Here is a 14,128-nt window from a genome sequence, read left to right as displayed (position 1 = left end):
TGTGCTTTTACATGAGAAGAAGATAAAGGTCTTTCCTTCTACACCATGAAGTGTTCTTTGGCTGCTTGATGTTAGGAAGGTCCTTCTCATTAACAAACCGTTTTGTGACTTTCAATCATGAGACATCTTCACGCTTTTGACTGCAGTGTTTAAATGGACTGCTGGTTAATTTCATACTAGAATGTAATATTCTGTGAGAGGCTAAACTTGATATTTATCTGAGCACATTGATAAGAAATGGGTAGAAAAGGCAGAATGCTGTAAGAGTTTTTACTATTGTAAAATTAAGTCAATTCTCTGCAATGGCCCAGTGGCGGACTTCAATGCAGAATTTCACCAGTGTTTTTCCTTAGTTTTAGCCTACTGCCCTACGCCTATGTAGATAGCATGCTGTTTAAGCAACGGTTCGAAAACCAGGCAAGGGAAGGCTTTCAAATCTTAAACCCACCCCTCATGTATTAAATCACTCTAAATGTTACAATTGCTGTTATTTTCAGGCCATTGTGTCTACTTCCTGTTGGTCAAAGGTTACGAGGATAGGGTGGTGTATAGTGAGATGGAAAGCTGACAGGAAAAAGAAAGCTTTGCTTGTTTTGGGGTAGACACCACTACAGAAATGGCCAGGACATTGCTTAAGTTTTCTGAGGACTTAAAGAGGTAAACTAGAGAAAACTGTACTTGTTTATTCTTCTTTTTAATTTCTGTGCGTAGAAAATGATTTGGGTTAAACGGGGGCTTCCTTAAAGAGTGTGCTGTCTTTTTGCCTGAAATATGCTTTTTTCCCCCCTTTTCTGTGTGGGATTTCCACCTCCCCCCCCCAAGAAAGAAGTTTAGCTTTCATTTTGCTTTAGAAAAGTGGACTTGGGAAACTTTCTGAAGCAGCAGCCTACAGCTTTACCCATTAGAGCTCACTATTGCTAAAGGAGTTTTATGCCATGGAGTGTAAATAGAAGTTATGTGATGTATTGCTGCAGTACGTTACACTGTGTAGGCATACCTACAGTGCTCTAAAACTCCTAGCTCTATCTTGATGTTTGTACTGTTATTCAAGAACCACGTTATTCCTTGGCTGCTAAAGCAGTAGCATGAGTCCTTCAGCTTTGTCAACAGGGCGGCTTGCAGCGAGCTGCTCCCAGCAGATGCTGTTGGGGGCTCATCCTGCTGCTGTTCAGGTTCCTCCGACAGGGCTCTTGTGGTAAGCGATTGTGGCAAGGAAATTTGAAGGATTTGGTTTCAGAACAAACCTGGATTCATCAGGTTGTTCTGGAGTGGGAAGAAAAAAAAAAAAAAATTGGTCGTGGTGGTGAAGTTCATTAAAACTGCTGATGTAAATAATACCTGATGGTGCTGTTAAAATCTAGGAAACAAAAAATATATTTTTACATGTGTCGATGAGGTTGGGCAGCGTTTTGTAAGCTACTCAGTTGTTATGCCAAATCATTCTAATCTTCAAGTATGCTAGTGTATTGTTAGGTTTGCTATTAGTAAGCAACATAGCTTTTTTTAAAATGTCTTAACCCCTTTGTAACTGCTACTGATCTGTCTGACCCTAAAATGAAGTATATCAGTTGCAGTCTTGGAAAATGTGTTTTTGTTACAAAAGAAACTAAATTTGGTTAGCACAGTGAAAGCAATTTACATATAGTTGTGTTGTGCAAATTTGGACTATGCTCGCTTACTTAAAAATGAATATTTTTCTGGAGATCTTTAGGTCAGTTGCGAAAGCACTCCAGTGAGCATAGTTGCCAAGTGTTCTCAGTGATGGGGGGATGTAGATATCAGATACAGTGCTGACTTTTATTTCACATTTTTATTTTTTTAGCAGCTGTTATTCTGTGTCTACATACGTAATTTATGCGCATCACAGATTTGTTGATTGGTAGTGGAAGGGCTGATAATTTTGCTCTTAAAATAATGCAAACAACACTGAGCATTCCTTCTTATTTCTCGTCCTTCATTGGAATAAGGAATTCCTTGCAGTGCCTTGCAGTATTTAAAACATAATGTATTGATTCTCCCTATAACGCTTTGGTGGAACAATGGCTTTCCCTTTCCTTTGCATGAAGTGGCTCAAAAAAGTGTAATTGCTGTAACTGTGGTTAACTCCTTTGCAGAAGAGGCTGCTGTTTTAGTCCGCAGATGCTTGACTTGCAGAAATGTCAGCTAGCCTTGCTCTCACAAGGGATGGGTAAGGATAGACTGTCAACGTGTTGTAAATGTAATTTGTGAAGATCACTTAAAATGTAGCTTGGAATTATGGGGTAACTCTGCACCGCCCTAAAATCCATTTTAATTCATCCCTTGTTGAATGTGAAGGAACTGCTTCTTCTGTAGCTCAAATACTTTTTATGAGGGGAAATACAAAATACAGCATCTAGACCTATAATTGTTTTGTCAGAGGGAACATGCAAGATGCCTGACCTAAAAAACAAATTTAAATCTGTACAGGATGTTTACAAAATAATTTAAAAAAAAAAACAAAACCCTGGGCTAGTGAACTGGAGGAATGGTGGGTTTTTTATGCCTAGGTACGAGCAACATTTTGAAATGACTGTTCTGCTAGGAAGTAAAAAGTGAGCGAACACAGATAGTAATGTATTTCATCCCCTGCCACTAATGGGAAAGCAGCTGTTAATATCCATGCAGGGTAGGCTTGATCTTTCAGCTTCAGATTAATTGCATCTTTACGAGTCTTGTTTTTCAGCTTTATATTTCTGTGCATTGCTGTCATGCTGTGTTTGTCAAGATGTGCACTCCTGTGCTCAGGATAGCGGAACTCAAGTTAAGGTGCAGCTGTCATCTTGTCCAGGTTGTCTTGTGCGGGACATCTGGTCAGCACTGCAGTAATCCTTGTGATAAGAAATGCGCAGTCATTAAAAATAAAAGAACCTACCCTGAACATTTCAGTTTCTTAAGTTAAGATTTGTGGGGGAGGGAACATAGCTTTTAATGAAGAGCCGATGAAGGAACTGAAGCAGAAATAAAAAGCACACACTGCCTTTGACTGATGAATACACAAAACCACTGTTTTTTAAATTAATTCATCTGATGCAGAGGCAAATTGTAATTGGTTGAGTGATTGTAAGTAGTATCGCAGAAGGTGATCTTCAGGAAGAATCTGAAGGTAGGAGATGTTGTTCCCCTATTGATTCATGGAGTCTTCAGAGGAGAGTTGGGAGAGGATGAAGAATGTGTTCAATCTGTTATCAGTGGTAGAGTAAAGCAATAAGAGATGACTCGCAAATTTAGGGAGGCGTTCACTCTCTTAATAAGAAAAAGCTTAGAAAGACATTGAGTGACTGAAAACTGCAATGAAGCAAGTTGGTAATGGAGAACTTCACAACAGAGATGTGGTCAGAAAAAATGGTCCTGGTAGTATTACATCTCAATCTATGTAAAGGGGGAAGAACAGAGAGGAAATTGATCAGAATGTATTTGAGATAGGGAGGAAAAGGTGAAATTAGGGAGACGTTCTGAGAGCAAGGGCAACAAGCCAAAGGTGCCATGTATGGGTGAGGGACCTGGAACAAATATGCTTATGCAATGGTGTTATGCTTTCATTGTTGACAAAACAGTGAGAGAAGGCTGAGCTTACTTGTGTGTCACAGGGAGCATGCTACTAGGGAGCTGCGTGCTTGCCATGCAGGGTGGGTGGTGTGAAGCAGAATAGAATTGAAAGGGTAAGTTTGTGAGGGTTCAAAATAATCGGGTAGCTCTGAGTGCCAGGGGTGGGTAAGATGATGTAGGAACCTAGAAGGACTATCTGGTCACTGGTCCTAGCATGAAGATGTGGGAACTCAGATCCTGGTTCCACAGAAGGTCTGCATTGGTGCATTAGCTTAGTGAGTTAGCTCTGCTTTGGTAAAGATGCTATGATAGTTGTCTGATGTGCAGGAGTATTGCAGATAAACTAATGCTGGCCATTACAACAGTTCTGACATACTGTGGAGAAGTAGCTAAGTATTGAAATGACTGCTGCTGCTGATCATGAGAAGGTGAGCGTAACAATAGATGATACAAGCTGTACAGTTAAACTGGGGATAGGCAAGAAGCTTTAAAAAAAAAAAAAAAACTGCGAAAACCTCTGTGCAAAATATGGAAGAATTAAGAAAATATTCAATTAGATTAAGACGTACCAAACAGCAGAGTGCTAAAATGGTCTGACTTGTATTTTGTCCTGTTTTTGATGCTTTAATTAGCTATGTAATGTTGGGAGACTAGTTAGTTCACATGCTGAAACATCAGTTATGAAAGAGTCTTCGCAGCAAATCTGTGTGCAAGTATTGTTCTGCTGCATTTGCAGTGTTTTCTTCTGTTTATTTAACAAGCTAAAGTTAGAATCGACAGCACAAGACTAGAAAATGGTGACAATAGTTGGAAAACAGGAAATTTTGGCCTTGTGTGTATTCGGAACAGATGATCAGGATGATGGCCAGGAGAGTGGAAACTTCCACTGAGACTGTTTTTTCCTTATTTTGCTCAGTGAGAAAAGATGGTGTTTCCTGGAAAACAAGTCTTAAGTATTTAAAGAAAGTCATAATATATCCAGTGTTTTCCTCATATCACGTTTGTTTGTTTTGCAGCTATCTGTTTACACTTTTCAGTGTTTAATGGTACTAGAAGTACAACACTTGGACTGTTATGAAATTTAGGAAGTGAAGTTTCTGTTTTTAGAACTAAGGTACCAAACATGCCTTATTTTGTTCTGAGTTTATTAATTCTGTCTTATTTTTTAAAGGCAGCAGTTTTTCAGGAAGCATGTGTCAGCTGCCAGTAGGTGTTACAACAGTGATTTTCAGAGGCAACTGTTAATTCTGAATTCTTGGTATGGCCTTCTATAACAGTTTTCCAGAAAAGTGCTTCTGAAAAACACCCATGTATTTCTGCATTTCCACGTAGAAATATGGAAGTAATGATTTCTCAGGGAAAACTTCAGCCAAAATTTTGCCTTTTCACCATTCAAGAGTTTTGCAAGCCCTAAGAATGGCTTGTGGAGAAAGTTGTGTGCTTGAGGTAACATTGATGACCGTGACCTCTTGGAGCTGCTTCCCGGCAGTCTTCCCAGGTACGTGCCTTGTGGTAATGAAGCTCCCTGCTGACAGATGCCACTGCCCTGTGCCCAACACAAACAGAACTCAAATATCATTTGAATACCTGGGTATTTTTGCTTGGGCTTCTGAAATGATGCGGAGTGTAGCTCTGCTGTATGAGTCAGTGGAGTGGCATTAGAGGTGTGCTTGGCTCAACACATGAGGACTAGAAATGGGGAGGTAAAGAGGGCAGAAATACTTAGCTTCTCCTGTTTGCTGTCTTTCTTCCTGTTTGTCAAAGATGTGCAGCTATTTCCCTGTTCCTTTTGCTCTGGGAAAAAAAGTAAAGAGAGATGGATGAAATACATGGAAAAGCATAAAGAAAATAAAACATCGGTGCTGGCAGATGACTCATAAAACCTCAAAAGTAAGCTCAGCACTAAAACAAATGTCCACGAGAGAATTACAAAGTGACCTTGGGCTGTCTTCCTTACTTCTCTCTGCTTCACACCCTGCTTGTTTTCTGTTTACTTTAGAAGTTCTTTTGGATCAAGGAAATGTTTAACCTATGTTTGTAAAACATCAAGTGTTCTTTTGGATCCTCCCTGTGCCCCTGGGTGAGTCTCTTCTTTCTTCCAAACCATAGATTAATGCTCTGGAAAAGAAAGATGACAAATGCTGCCCTTGTAACATACTTTTTGGAGTGCCTGAACACAAACGTCTGTGCTTGAAAGATGAGAAGGGAGGTCAGAGATTTGTAATATTATTCACGTGTCTGCTGGTAAATCATAGGGAAAATACTTATTGGAGAGGGCTGCCAGTCTTCTTTGGGCTAGCTTGCTAGTGCTTGCTACTTTTGCAGGCTTTTTAGAATGGGAAAACAGGTGGTCATTGTACTAATAGTGGATAAACAACTTAAATGATGTGAGGATTATGGGTAATAATGCTGGGTTTACCAAGTAAGGACAATTGGTCAGCTTGTTAGTAAGTGAAGTTACTTAATCACATGAGAACAAATGCTGCAAAAGGAGTTGTCCAGAACAAATATCCATTGACATATTTCACAAGTTTTAATCCTTTAAAAAATTTCATGTAACTGTTTGAGCAATGGCTTGAGCTAAACATAAAATCCTTTTTAACATAAATAGGTAAATTATTTTCTCTTGCCCCTTCCTTTCCTTGTCCACTTAGACATGCCTACATGTTTCCACTAGAACCTGAAACAAAATGAGGTACCTTTCTAATAGACGTTGGAAGAAAAAAAATAAATCCTGAAGTATGTAGGTTTATGGGGAATAGACTATGGTGCTGTTGATGTCTTCAGCAGATAGAGCTACTGTAACGAGACTGTACTCTAAATTCTCTGTATTGCATACATTCTTAGCTACAAGCTTTCAATTATTATCTGTTTTATTTTTACCTGCTCATAATGCTAAGTGAAAAATAATGAATTCCACTTACTTTCATCATTTGAGGCTCTGTGAGTGAGCAGCTCGTCATGTTTTGGTCTACTTGAAAAACAAGCAAGCAAACTTGTTTCTGTAGTTACGATAGTCTCATGATACGATGGTCTCATGATATAAACAGGACAATGTTTGGCAGGAATAGTCATGTCCTATGGTAGACCAGCTGATATGCTGTGCAGCTCTGGGAGGAAACAAGCTGAGAGTCACACAAGTCATTTCTTAGAAACCAAAGCAGCGATCTTGCTTGGGAATAGATTGTTTTAGAAGCCTGCACAGGCTTTTGGTGAGCTTTATTCCTGTGACTTTTGTTGTATCATGCTTTGTAAAGCAACAGATGTACTTCTGTGTTAGTATTAAATCTGTGTATAGTGTCATGTAACTAGTTAGTATAAGTGCACTTGTTAATAGCAGTGTTTTAATATGGCTTTCATGTGTGTGTGTCTTCCATTAAAAAAAAATACAGCCTTCTTTCCTCTATCAGATGGTGTTTTTCTGTGCTGAAGTCAACAGGATTAAGTTAGAGAAGTAAAAAAAAAAAAAAAAAAAATCAAACAAAACTCAGTAGGTTATGGGATTATTTTTTGTCCCAATACCAATATAGTTTATTCTTGAAAAAATGTGAGCTGATAATGTATGATTGATAATCGTAAGTGACATGACAGATCATTAGTAATCACAATATTCATTTGACTTAAACCAGTGGAGCTTCTCGTGTGTGTGCGTGATGAAGAGGAATAGCTGTGTGGATTGGAACACGCATGGTAAAATGAGATGCAGAAGTTTCGTACATCTGCCTGAAGGGGTTAAAAGGAGAGAAGGGAAAAGATGATTTGCATAAGTACTTATTTGCACATGTGCGTGTTGTTTTTTAAAGATTTCTTTTTGGAAAGCAGCTATTAAAAAAGCTCTCTTCATTGCGTACATAGCACGGGATTTGGTACTTCAGTGAGTGAGGCAGTGTACAGCCTTCATTACAACAGCAAATACTGAAATGTTAAAAATAGATCAAGCTTTAAGAATCCCAGATATTTTCAAATAACAAAGAGTAATTTATGTGGGCTCATTTTGCACTTTGACAAAATATAGAGGCGCTTTTGTACTATGATTAGCAAGGGTGCTGATGTCAGTTCTCTTGTCTAGCTTTTAGCTTTATTCTGCTGCTAAATTGTGCTTTGTACTGTAATCCAGAGAACCTTTGTATCTGCCTTATTAGTGTGTAGTTTATGGAATTGCTTTTGTTTTTGAATATAATCTGTGCCAGTTCCAGTGAGTGTGACTCATTATATGACTGAGATAAACATTCACATATGTACTATGTGAAAACTCTTCAAAAATAGTAGCAGGTGCTGCTAGGCTAAATTCTATGTTTTAAGTATTTAATAGTTGCTATTCTGTAGCCAAAAGGGCTAAAAACAAATTCTGTTTAGCTGGTTGATTTTCTGAATTTGAGTGCTTTTAACTCATTAATGCTCCACAGTGATTGGTGGGATTGATCAGACAAATTTTTCACTCGTTAACACAGTATTAGAAGTGAATTTCTGTGAAGTGTCTTGGTTGGTACACAGTTTGTTTTTGGTCACAAATCACAAGACAAATCAACCTTACTTCTCAGTAGCTTTTTCCCCCTCTGATCTTCTCAGTTAGGCACTGAAAATGTCATCTGGATGACTGAAGGCTGAAGTCTAAGAGAAATCTTGTTTCTGAAGTAAGAGCTTTGCAGTCCGTTCTTAACTGTCTGTGGTCAGCCTTGACTGAAGAGAATCCTCTTTACTGAAGTTTCCTGTTATCAACAGAAGTTGAAGTTGTCGTTTGGAAATAGGAAACAAATGAACATTTTGCTGGTAGTTGGGTTTCTATTACATTGTGCTTAGCAGCTGTGTTACCTGAAGATGCTCCTACTTGCAGTCTAAGTTCACATGCTTCATCTGTTCCACTTGTGCATTTTTCCCTCAATGATCTTGTTGGGACTGCAGAAATCACTGCTTGAGGCATTGGCTTGATCCACACAGTTCCACATTTAAAGGCAGCTTCACAGCTATACTACTTACTTTATCAAGTATAAAAGTTGACTAAGATCAAATAAACTTCAAGCAGCTTAGTAGGTGGGGAGTGAATCTCAAACCCTAATTAAGCTGTCTGGTGTTCTTCTCTTTCTCCCATTTTCTTTATTACCTTTTCATAACGTACTCCTGAGCTTGCTACCCAGAATAGCAGGTATGCTCCACAGGAACTGGTTTGTGTGGCTCCAGCACAGAGCTGGTGGCACTGGTTTGCAGCTGGAATTTGATGGCACAGCTCTGACTGTCCCTCATGCCTTCCTCCGTGAGCTTGTTCAAAGCTTACGCCTTCAGAAAAATGAAACCTTGCTCCCTGAGAAAACCCATTTGAATCTTTTCTTTAATATATTGTCAGAAACTTCTGTTTTTAAAGGTACATCAGTGTGTAAAGGATATCATGTCTTGACGTTCTCTGCTGATGCTGTTTCTTTCCTTTGGCCTTTGGTTCTGTCTGTAGTCTGGGTTAGCTGATACCTACTTTTTGGGGGGGTTTCTTGCATCGGGTTTTGTCCTAACAGGATTTGCTTGTTCACTTTAAAAGTGAGAATGAAACACAACTTTTCCAGAGGGCAGTTAGCAGTATGTCTGGTTTCTTTTACTGCGTGTTCCCATCTGTATCTAAAGAGAGATGGCTGGCAGGGAGAGGGAGGGGATTGTCCCCTTCTGCTCTGTCCTTGTGAAGCCCCATCTGCAATACTGCATCCGGGCCTGCAGCCCCTCACATAAAACAAGATACAGAGCTGTAGGTGTGGGTCAGAGGAGGACCTCAAAGATGATCAGAGAGCTGGAGCACATCTCCTGCAAAGAAAGGTTGAAGGAGCTGGGCTTGTTCAGCCTGGAGGAGAGAAGGCTGCAGATAGACCTCATTGTGGCTTTCCAGTACTTGAAGGAAGGATATAAATGGACAGAATTTCTACTCAGGCAGACAGTGGTAGGACAAGGGAGTGTGGTTCTAAACTAAAGGGGGGGAGATTGAGGATAGATATTTGGGGGAAATTTCATTTTGGAGGGTAATGAGGCAGTGGCACAGGCTGCCTGGAGAAAGCTGTGAGTGCCCCATTCCTGGAAGCACTCAAGGCCAGATTGAGTGGGGCCCTGGGCAGCCTGAGCTTTGGGGGGCAGCCCTGCCCGTGGCTGTGGGGGTGGAACTGGATGGTCTTTTAAGCTCCCTTCTGACCCAAGCCATTTTCTGAGAGACATTCTATGATTATCCTGGCATTTGGAGCTTATAGCAGAGAATGAGATGCTGTTGGTGGAGCTGAGAAACCAGTGTGCAGCACTGAGCAGGACAATAAGAATGCTTGTGGTGATATGATAAACGTGATCTCTTTCGGTTTGCATTAGTGTCTTTGCAGTGATGTAGCATATTCAATTTAATTGACAAGAGAGAGAGGCCCACAGCAATGAAAGGCAATTGAGGGCTGACTAGAAGATGAGGCATTTTGCTTGTGTTTTTCTCTCTGTCCCAGTTCTTCAGATTTGCAGCATCCTGGAGGTTGATATAACAAGCACAATAATTGTGAAGTTTTTTCTTCTGTGCATGACCTCATGCAGGGACTTTTATGAGGTATAAGGCTAAACCATTCGGTCATTTCTTCTACCTCCCCACCTCTCTGATGTTTTCTGAAATAATAGGGTATGTCTTTCTTTTTAAAAACTTCTGCTGTAAAACATTACAAGCTTCTGAGTGCAAAGATTGCCTAACATCAAGAGAAGTGTGCAGCGTGAACAGTGTACTCTTTAACTGCAGGTTGCTATTGTGGAGGCAGTATCAATTAAAAAAAAAAATCAGAGCTGGAATAAAACAGCCTGAAACAGGAGGTAGTGGAAATAAGACTTGATGGTAAATATCTAAACTTAGATGTGTTTCATTTTCTTAGGCATACAGCAGCTACTTTCAGAGGATTTGGGGGCTTTTTTCCTCTTCTCGCCTCCTTATTTTCTTTACTGGATTCATCTTTCATTATCTTTAAACAGTGGCTTAATTATATGATCTGCTTGTAAAAGCAAACTAAAATACAGAAGAAGTAAAGGTTCACTGTGGATTCACTGTCTCTTTAGTCTGCTGTTCTAATAATAAGTAAATTGCCTGCACTAAATTCAGCTAATTTAAGTGTCATCTCTTTAAATGGTTTTTGAACTAATTATTACTGAGTTGAGCTCAACCTGAAACAGTGTACAGAAGGTATTAAATTTAAATTATTATTTCCTACTTCTAATTTTTCTCTTTTATGAATTTTCAGGCATGGAAGAGGAGATGGTTTGTGCTTCGGAGTGGCCGTTTAACAGGAGATCCAGATGTACTGGAATACTACAAAAATGACCATGCCAAGAAGCCTATCCGTATTATTGACTTAAACTTGTGTCAGCAAGTGGATGCTGGATTAACATTCAACAAAAAAGAGTTTGAAAACAGCTATATTTTTGACATCAACACTATAGACAGAGTTTTCTATTTGGTGGCAGACAGCGAGGAGGAGATGAATAAGTGGGTTCGATGCATCTGTGATATCTGTGGGTTCAACCCTACAGATGAGGGTAAGTTGTTTTTTTTTTTCCCTCAGAAAGTGTCATGCCAACATGCATAGAACGTTTTGAAGACCAGATGACTAGTGTTAACATTCCCATGTTTTAAAACTCACGTGCACTGACTGAAAGTTTTCTTGCTCTGAAAGAATGTGAGCAGAACAGAGCCAAGTATTCACAACTCATTACAAATCAAACATGTCAGAGAAAAAAGGATGTTTCTTTTCTGTTTTGCATGATGTTAGGTCTTGAGAAATCTCTATGTAAAATCATGCAAGACAAAGATTGTCACCGAAGGAAATCTGTGTGGTGTAGAGCATGTGGCTCTGTGATCAGGAATGAGTGCAAAATGTCAGGATTCTGATATTGCTGTGCCTCCATCTGCTGTGCAACTTGGAAAAAAATATGCTCCCTGTACAGGCTGAAACAAACAAAAAATAACTTGTAGTTCCACACCATCCTGCTCAAATCCTACCAAAGCAGTCATTGTGTAGAACCAGTATTGTGGAAAGAAGGTGGTGTTAAATGCCGACAAATAGATCGTTGCCATTACTTGTCCTGAAACCATCCTTATTTATTATTATTCCTTCTGAAGGTTAGTGGGTGGCATGACTTTCTGTAGTTATATGCATAGTCCCAAGAAAGATTAAGTAGGAGCAGTTAAGTATTATAAATTTAGCATACCAGAGAGAGAAGACTGGAATTAAATCCCTCTTTTTTTTTCTTCTGGGTTATGCATTGAGGGAGGGGAAAGAGTTTCTGCCTCAAATCTCTGAAAATGTCTGGAAAATATTCTTGCCCCCTCTCTGAAGGGCCCTTCTCTTTCTCCTTAATGAAGTTTTGAACTAAAAATTTGTTATAAGTCTATGGATTACTGCTCAAATCACAAATTCAGTGAAAGGTGTTTCTTTGATAGTTGCAGCATGTTTTGATGACAGAGTATGACTAAGACCACCCACAGCACAGTATCTCTAAGTGACTGCCACGTGATTCAGTATTCAATCTGACAGACGTGTTACAGATGAGAGAAAGGTAGACGGGTGGTTGTTTCTTCATGGATAACAAACTAGTGCCCCAGTGCAGCTATGAATAGGAGACACTGAGAAATTATTGTTTCTGGGGACAAGCTAAGAGTCTGGATGTAAAGAGTACACATGCTTACTTGACTTCAGAAAAGAGCGCATGTTCGCTGCGTGAAATGGAAAAGTAGGCACCTCAAAACCGTGAGGCCTTTACTTTGAGAGATGGTTTTTGTTAATCCATTATTTTCTTTTGAAACATCTGAACTGAAGATTAAATCCAGTATGAATGCGAGGAGAGCTAACTGTGCCCCGTTTGGATCAAAATAGTTTTTAATTCAGTCAATTTTCAAGTTGTTCAATTTTATCAGTAACTCTTCCCTATTACTCTTCAGTTGCACGTTTAATCTTCAGCATTTAAGCATTTGCTGAATTATCCCAACCCTATCACTTTATGTAGTTGAAAGTTGACAATACTATCTGATTCATGGGTTTAGTTATGTCTTGCAATTCATAGAGAAAGAAGTTAAAAAAGAAAAACAGGAAAATCAGTTGCAGAGTGTCTGTATTTCAAAGTTCCTATTTTGTGTGATATATCTACCTGCTAACGGAAGAAAACAAGTCCTAGGCGTACTGAAGATCTGCAAGGTTATACTTCTTTTTGGAGAGTAAGTAGATAAGATTGTGTTCTTTAGGCACTTTTACAAGTTGTGGAATCTTCAGCTTTCTGATTGTATCAAATTGTGTTATGTAACAGCTCTTTTGAGTTAGGGCTTATGGTGATTAGGTTGTCTTTTAAACCTAGTGAGCCTGAAACATCAAGGAAATATATCCTTAAATAACTTAGACTATTCTGTTTTGTAAAAAAAAAAATGATGGGTGCTTGTTACTCTTTCTTCAGCAAATGTTTTTCTTTTTTGTTTCATTTTCAGTGTTGTTTTGTTTTCTGTATTGTCTTTTTTGAAAGAAGAGCTGTGTGTGAGCATGAATCTGAATTGCTTTATCATCAAGCTTCATACTGTATTCTTAGCATTCATATTTTCTGTGTATATCATAATATAATAGGTATTGGCTTAGTCATTTAGAGGTTAAAATGTAACTTTAAGTGAGAATGTGTTGCCAGTTGCTTGTGTCACTAGACTTCCAAGCCTGCGTTCTGGGATGAAGAGAACAAATGGACACAAGAAATGGCCATTCTTCTCTGCTGGGCACTGTGGAGACCTCAACTGAATGACTGTGGTCTGATCCTCTAGGAGGATGAGGATAAATGTTTCAAGAGCAATGAAAATAATGGAAATGGGTTTTTAAGTGATCAATGAGTAGAATAATTGACGAGTTTGTTCTTTACAGGAAGAAAATACTTGGGGAGGAGTGTAGAAGGATATGGGTCAGTTGTTATCTAATGTGAGAGGTAACTTGTTTCATTTTCAGTGAGAAGTATAATGGTAAGGAAAACTTTCTAAGGGTACGTAAGCGTAGGTTCTGAAACAAGGTGCTGAAAGCCCTTCCCTCCAATTCAGAAGCTGTCTGTGGTGAATGTTTTATATATAATCCAGCTCCATGTTTTTGTAATTTAATGAATTGCACCCTTAGCAACGTGGGGGAAGGGAAGATGATCTTACTAGATGCAGTCATCTTAGTTGCATATGGTCATTTGAATGACCAAGTGAAACAGGAGGGGAGCGTTGAAGAAAAGGAAAAAAAAAAAAAAGATAGTGAGATTTACAATTACATTGACAATAAACTTGAATGCAGTACAGAAAACTTCAGTCATCATAAGGATGTAGTGTGGCTTATGCTTTGAAAGAGCTGCAGTTTTTTTCACACACAGTGCTTTCTAAGTTCGTAAAATTCCTGTTCAGGGAATTGCCATCTGATATATGCTTCTCATGCTTTCTGTGTTTTGAACAGTAAATTTGTCAAACAACCAATTTTTTTTAATCATGTTCTGATAATACACGATTGCTTGATGATAGCATGGATGTAAAAGCGATAACTGGCAGGATGAACTTAACTCCACGTTTCTACCT

The 14,128-nt window shown here is 39.0% G+C and overlaps 1 protein-coding gene across 7 annotated transcripts in view; it reads left to right on the top strand.

The window, feature by feature from the left end:
• GAB1 (GRB2 associated binding protein 1) overlaps nt 1–14,128 on the top strand; it is a 95,946-nt gene that overhangs the window by 44,297 nt on the left and 37,521 nt on the right. For all 7 annotated transcript variants that reach the window (XM_090138610.1, XM_090138613.1, XM_031588834.2 and 4 more), the window contains exon 2: nt 10,797–11,091. In XM_090138610.1, coding sequence (XP_089994736.1) covers nt 10,797–11,091 — 295 coding nt within the window. The remainder of the gene's footprint in view (nt 1–10,796; nt 11,092–14,128) is intronic.

Source organism: Phasianus colchicus, chromosome 4 (genome assembly GCF_987193195.1).
Source record: "Phasianus colchicus chromosome 4, bPhaCol1.hap1.1, whole genome shotgun sequence".
Lineage (NCBI taxonomy): Eukaryota > Metazoa > Chordata > Aves > Galliformes > Phasianidae > Phasianus > Phasianus colchicus.
This window is presented reverse-complemented; position numbering and strand designations above follow the sequence as displayed.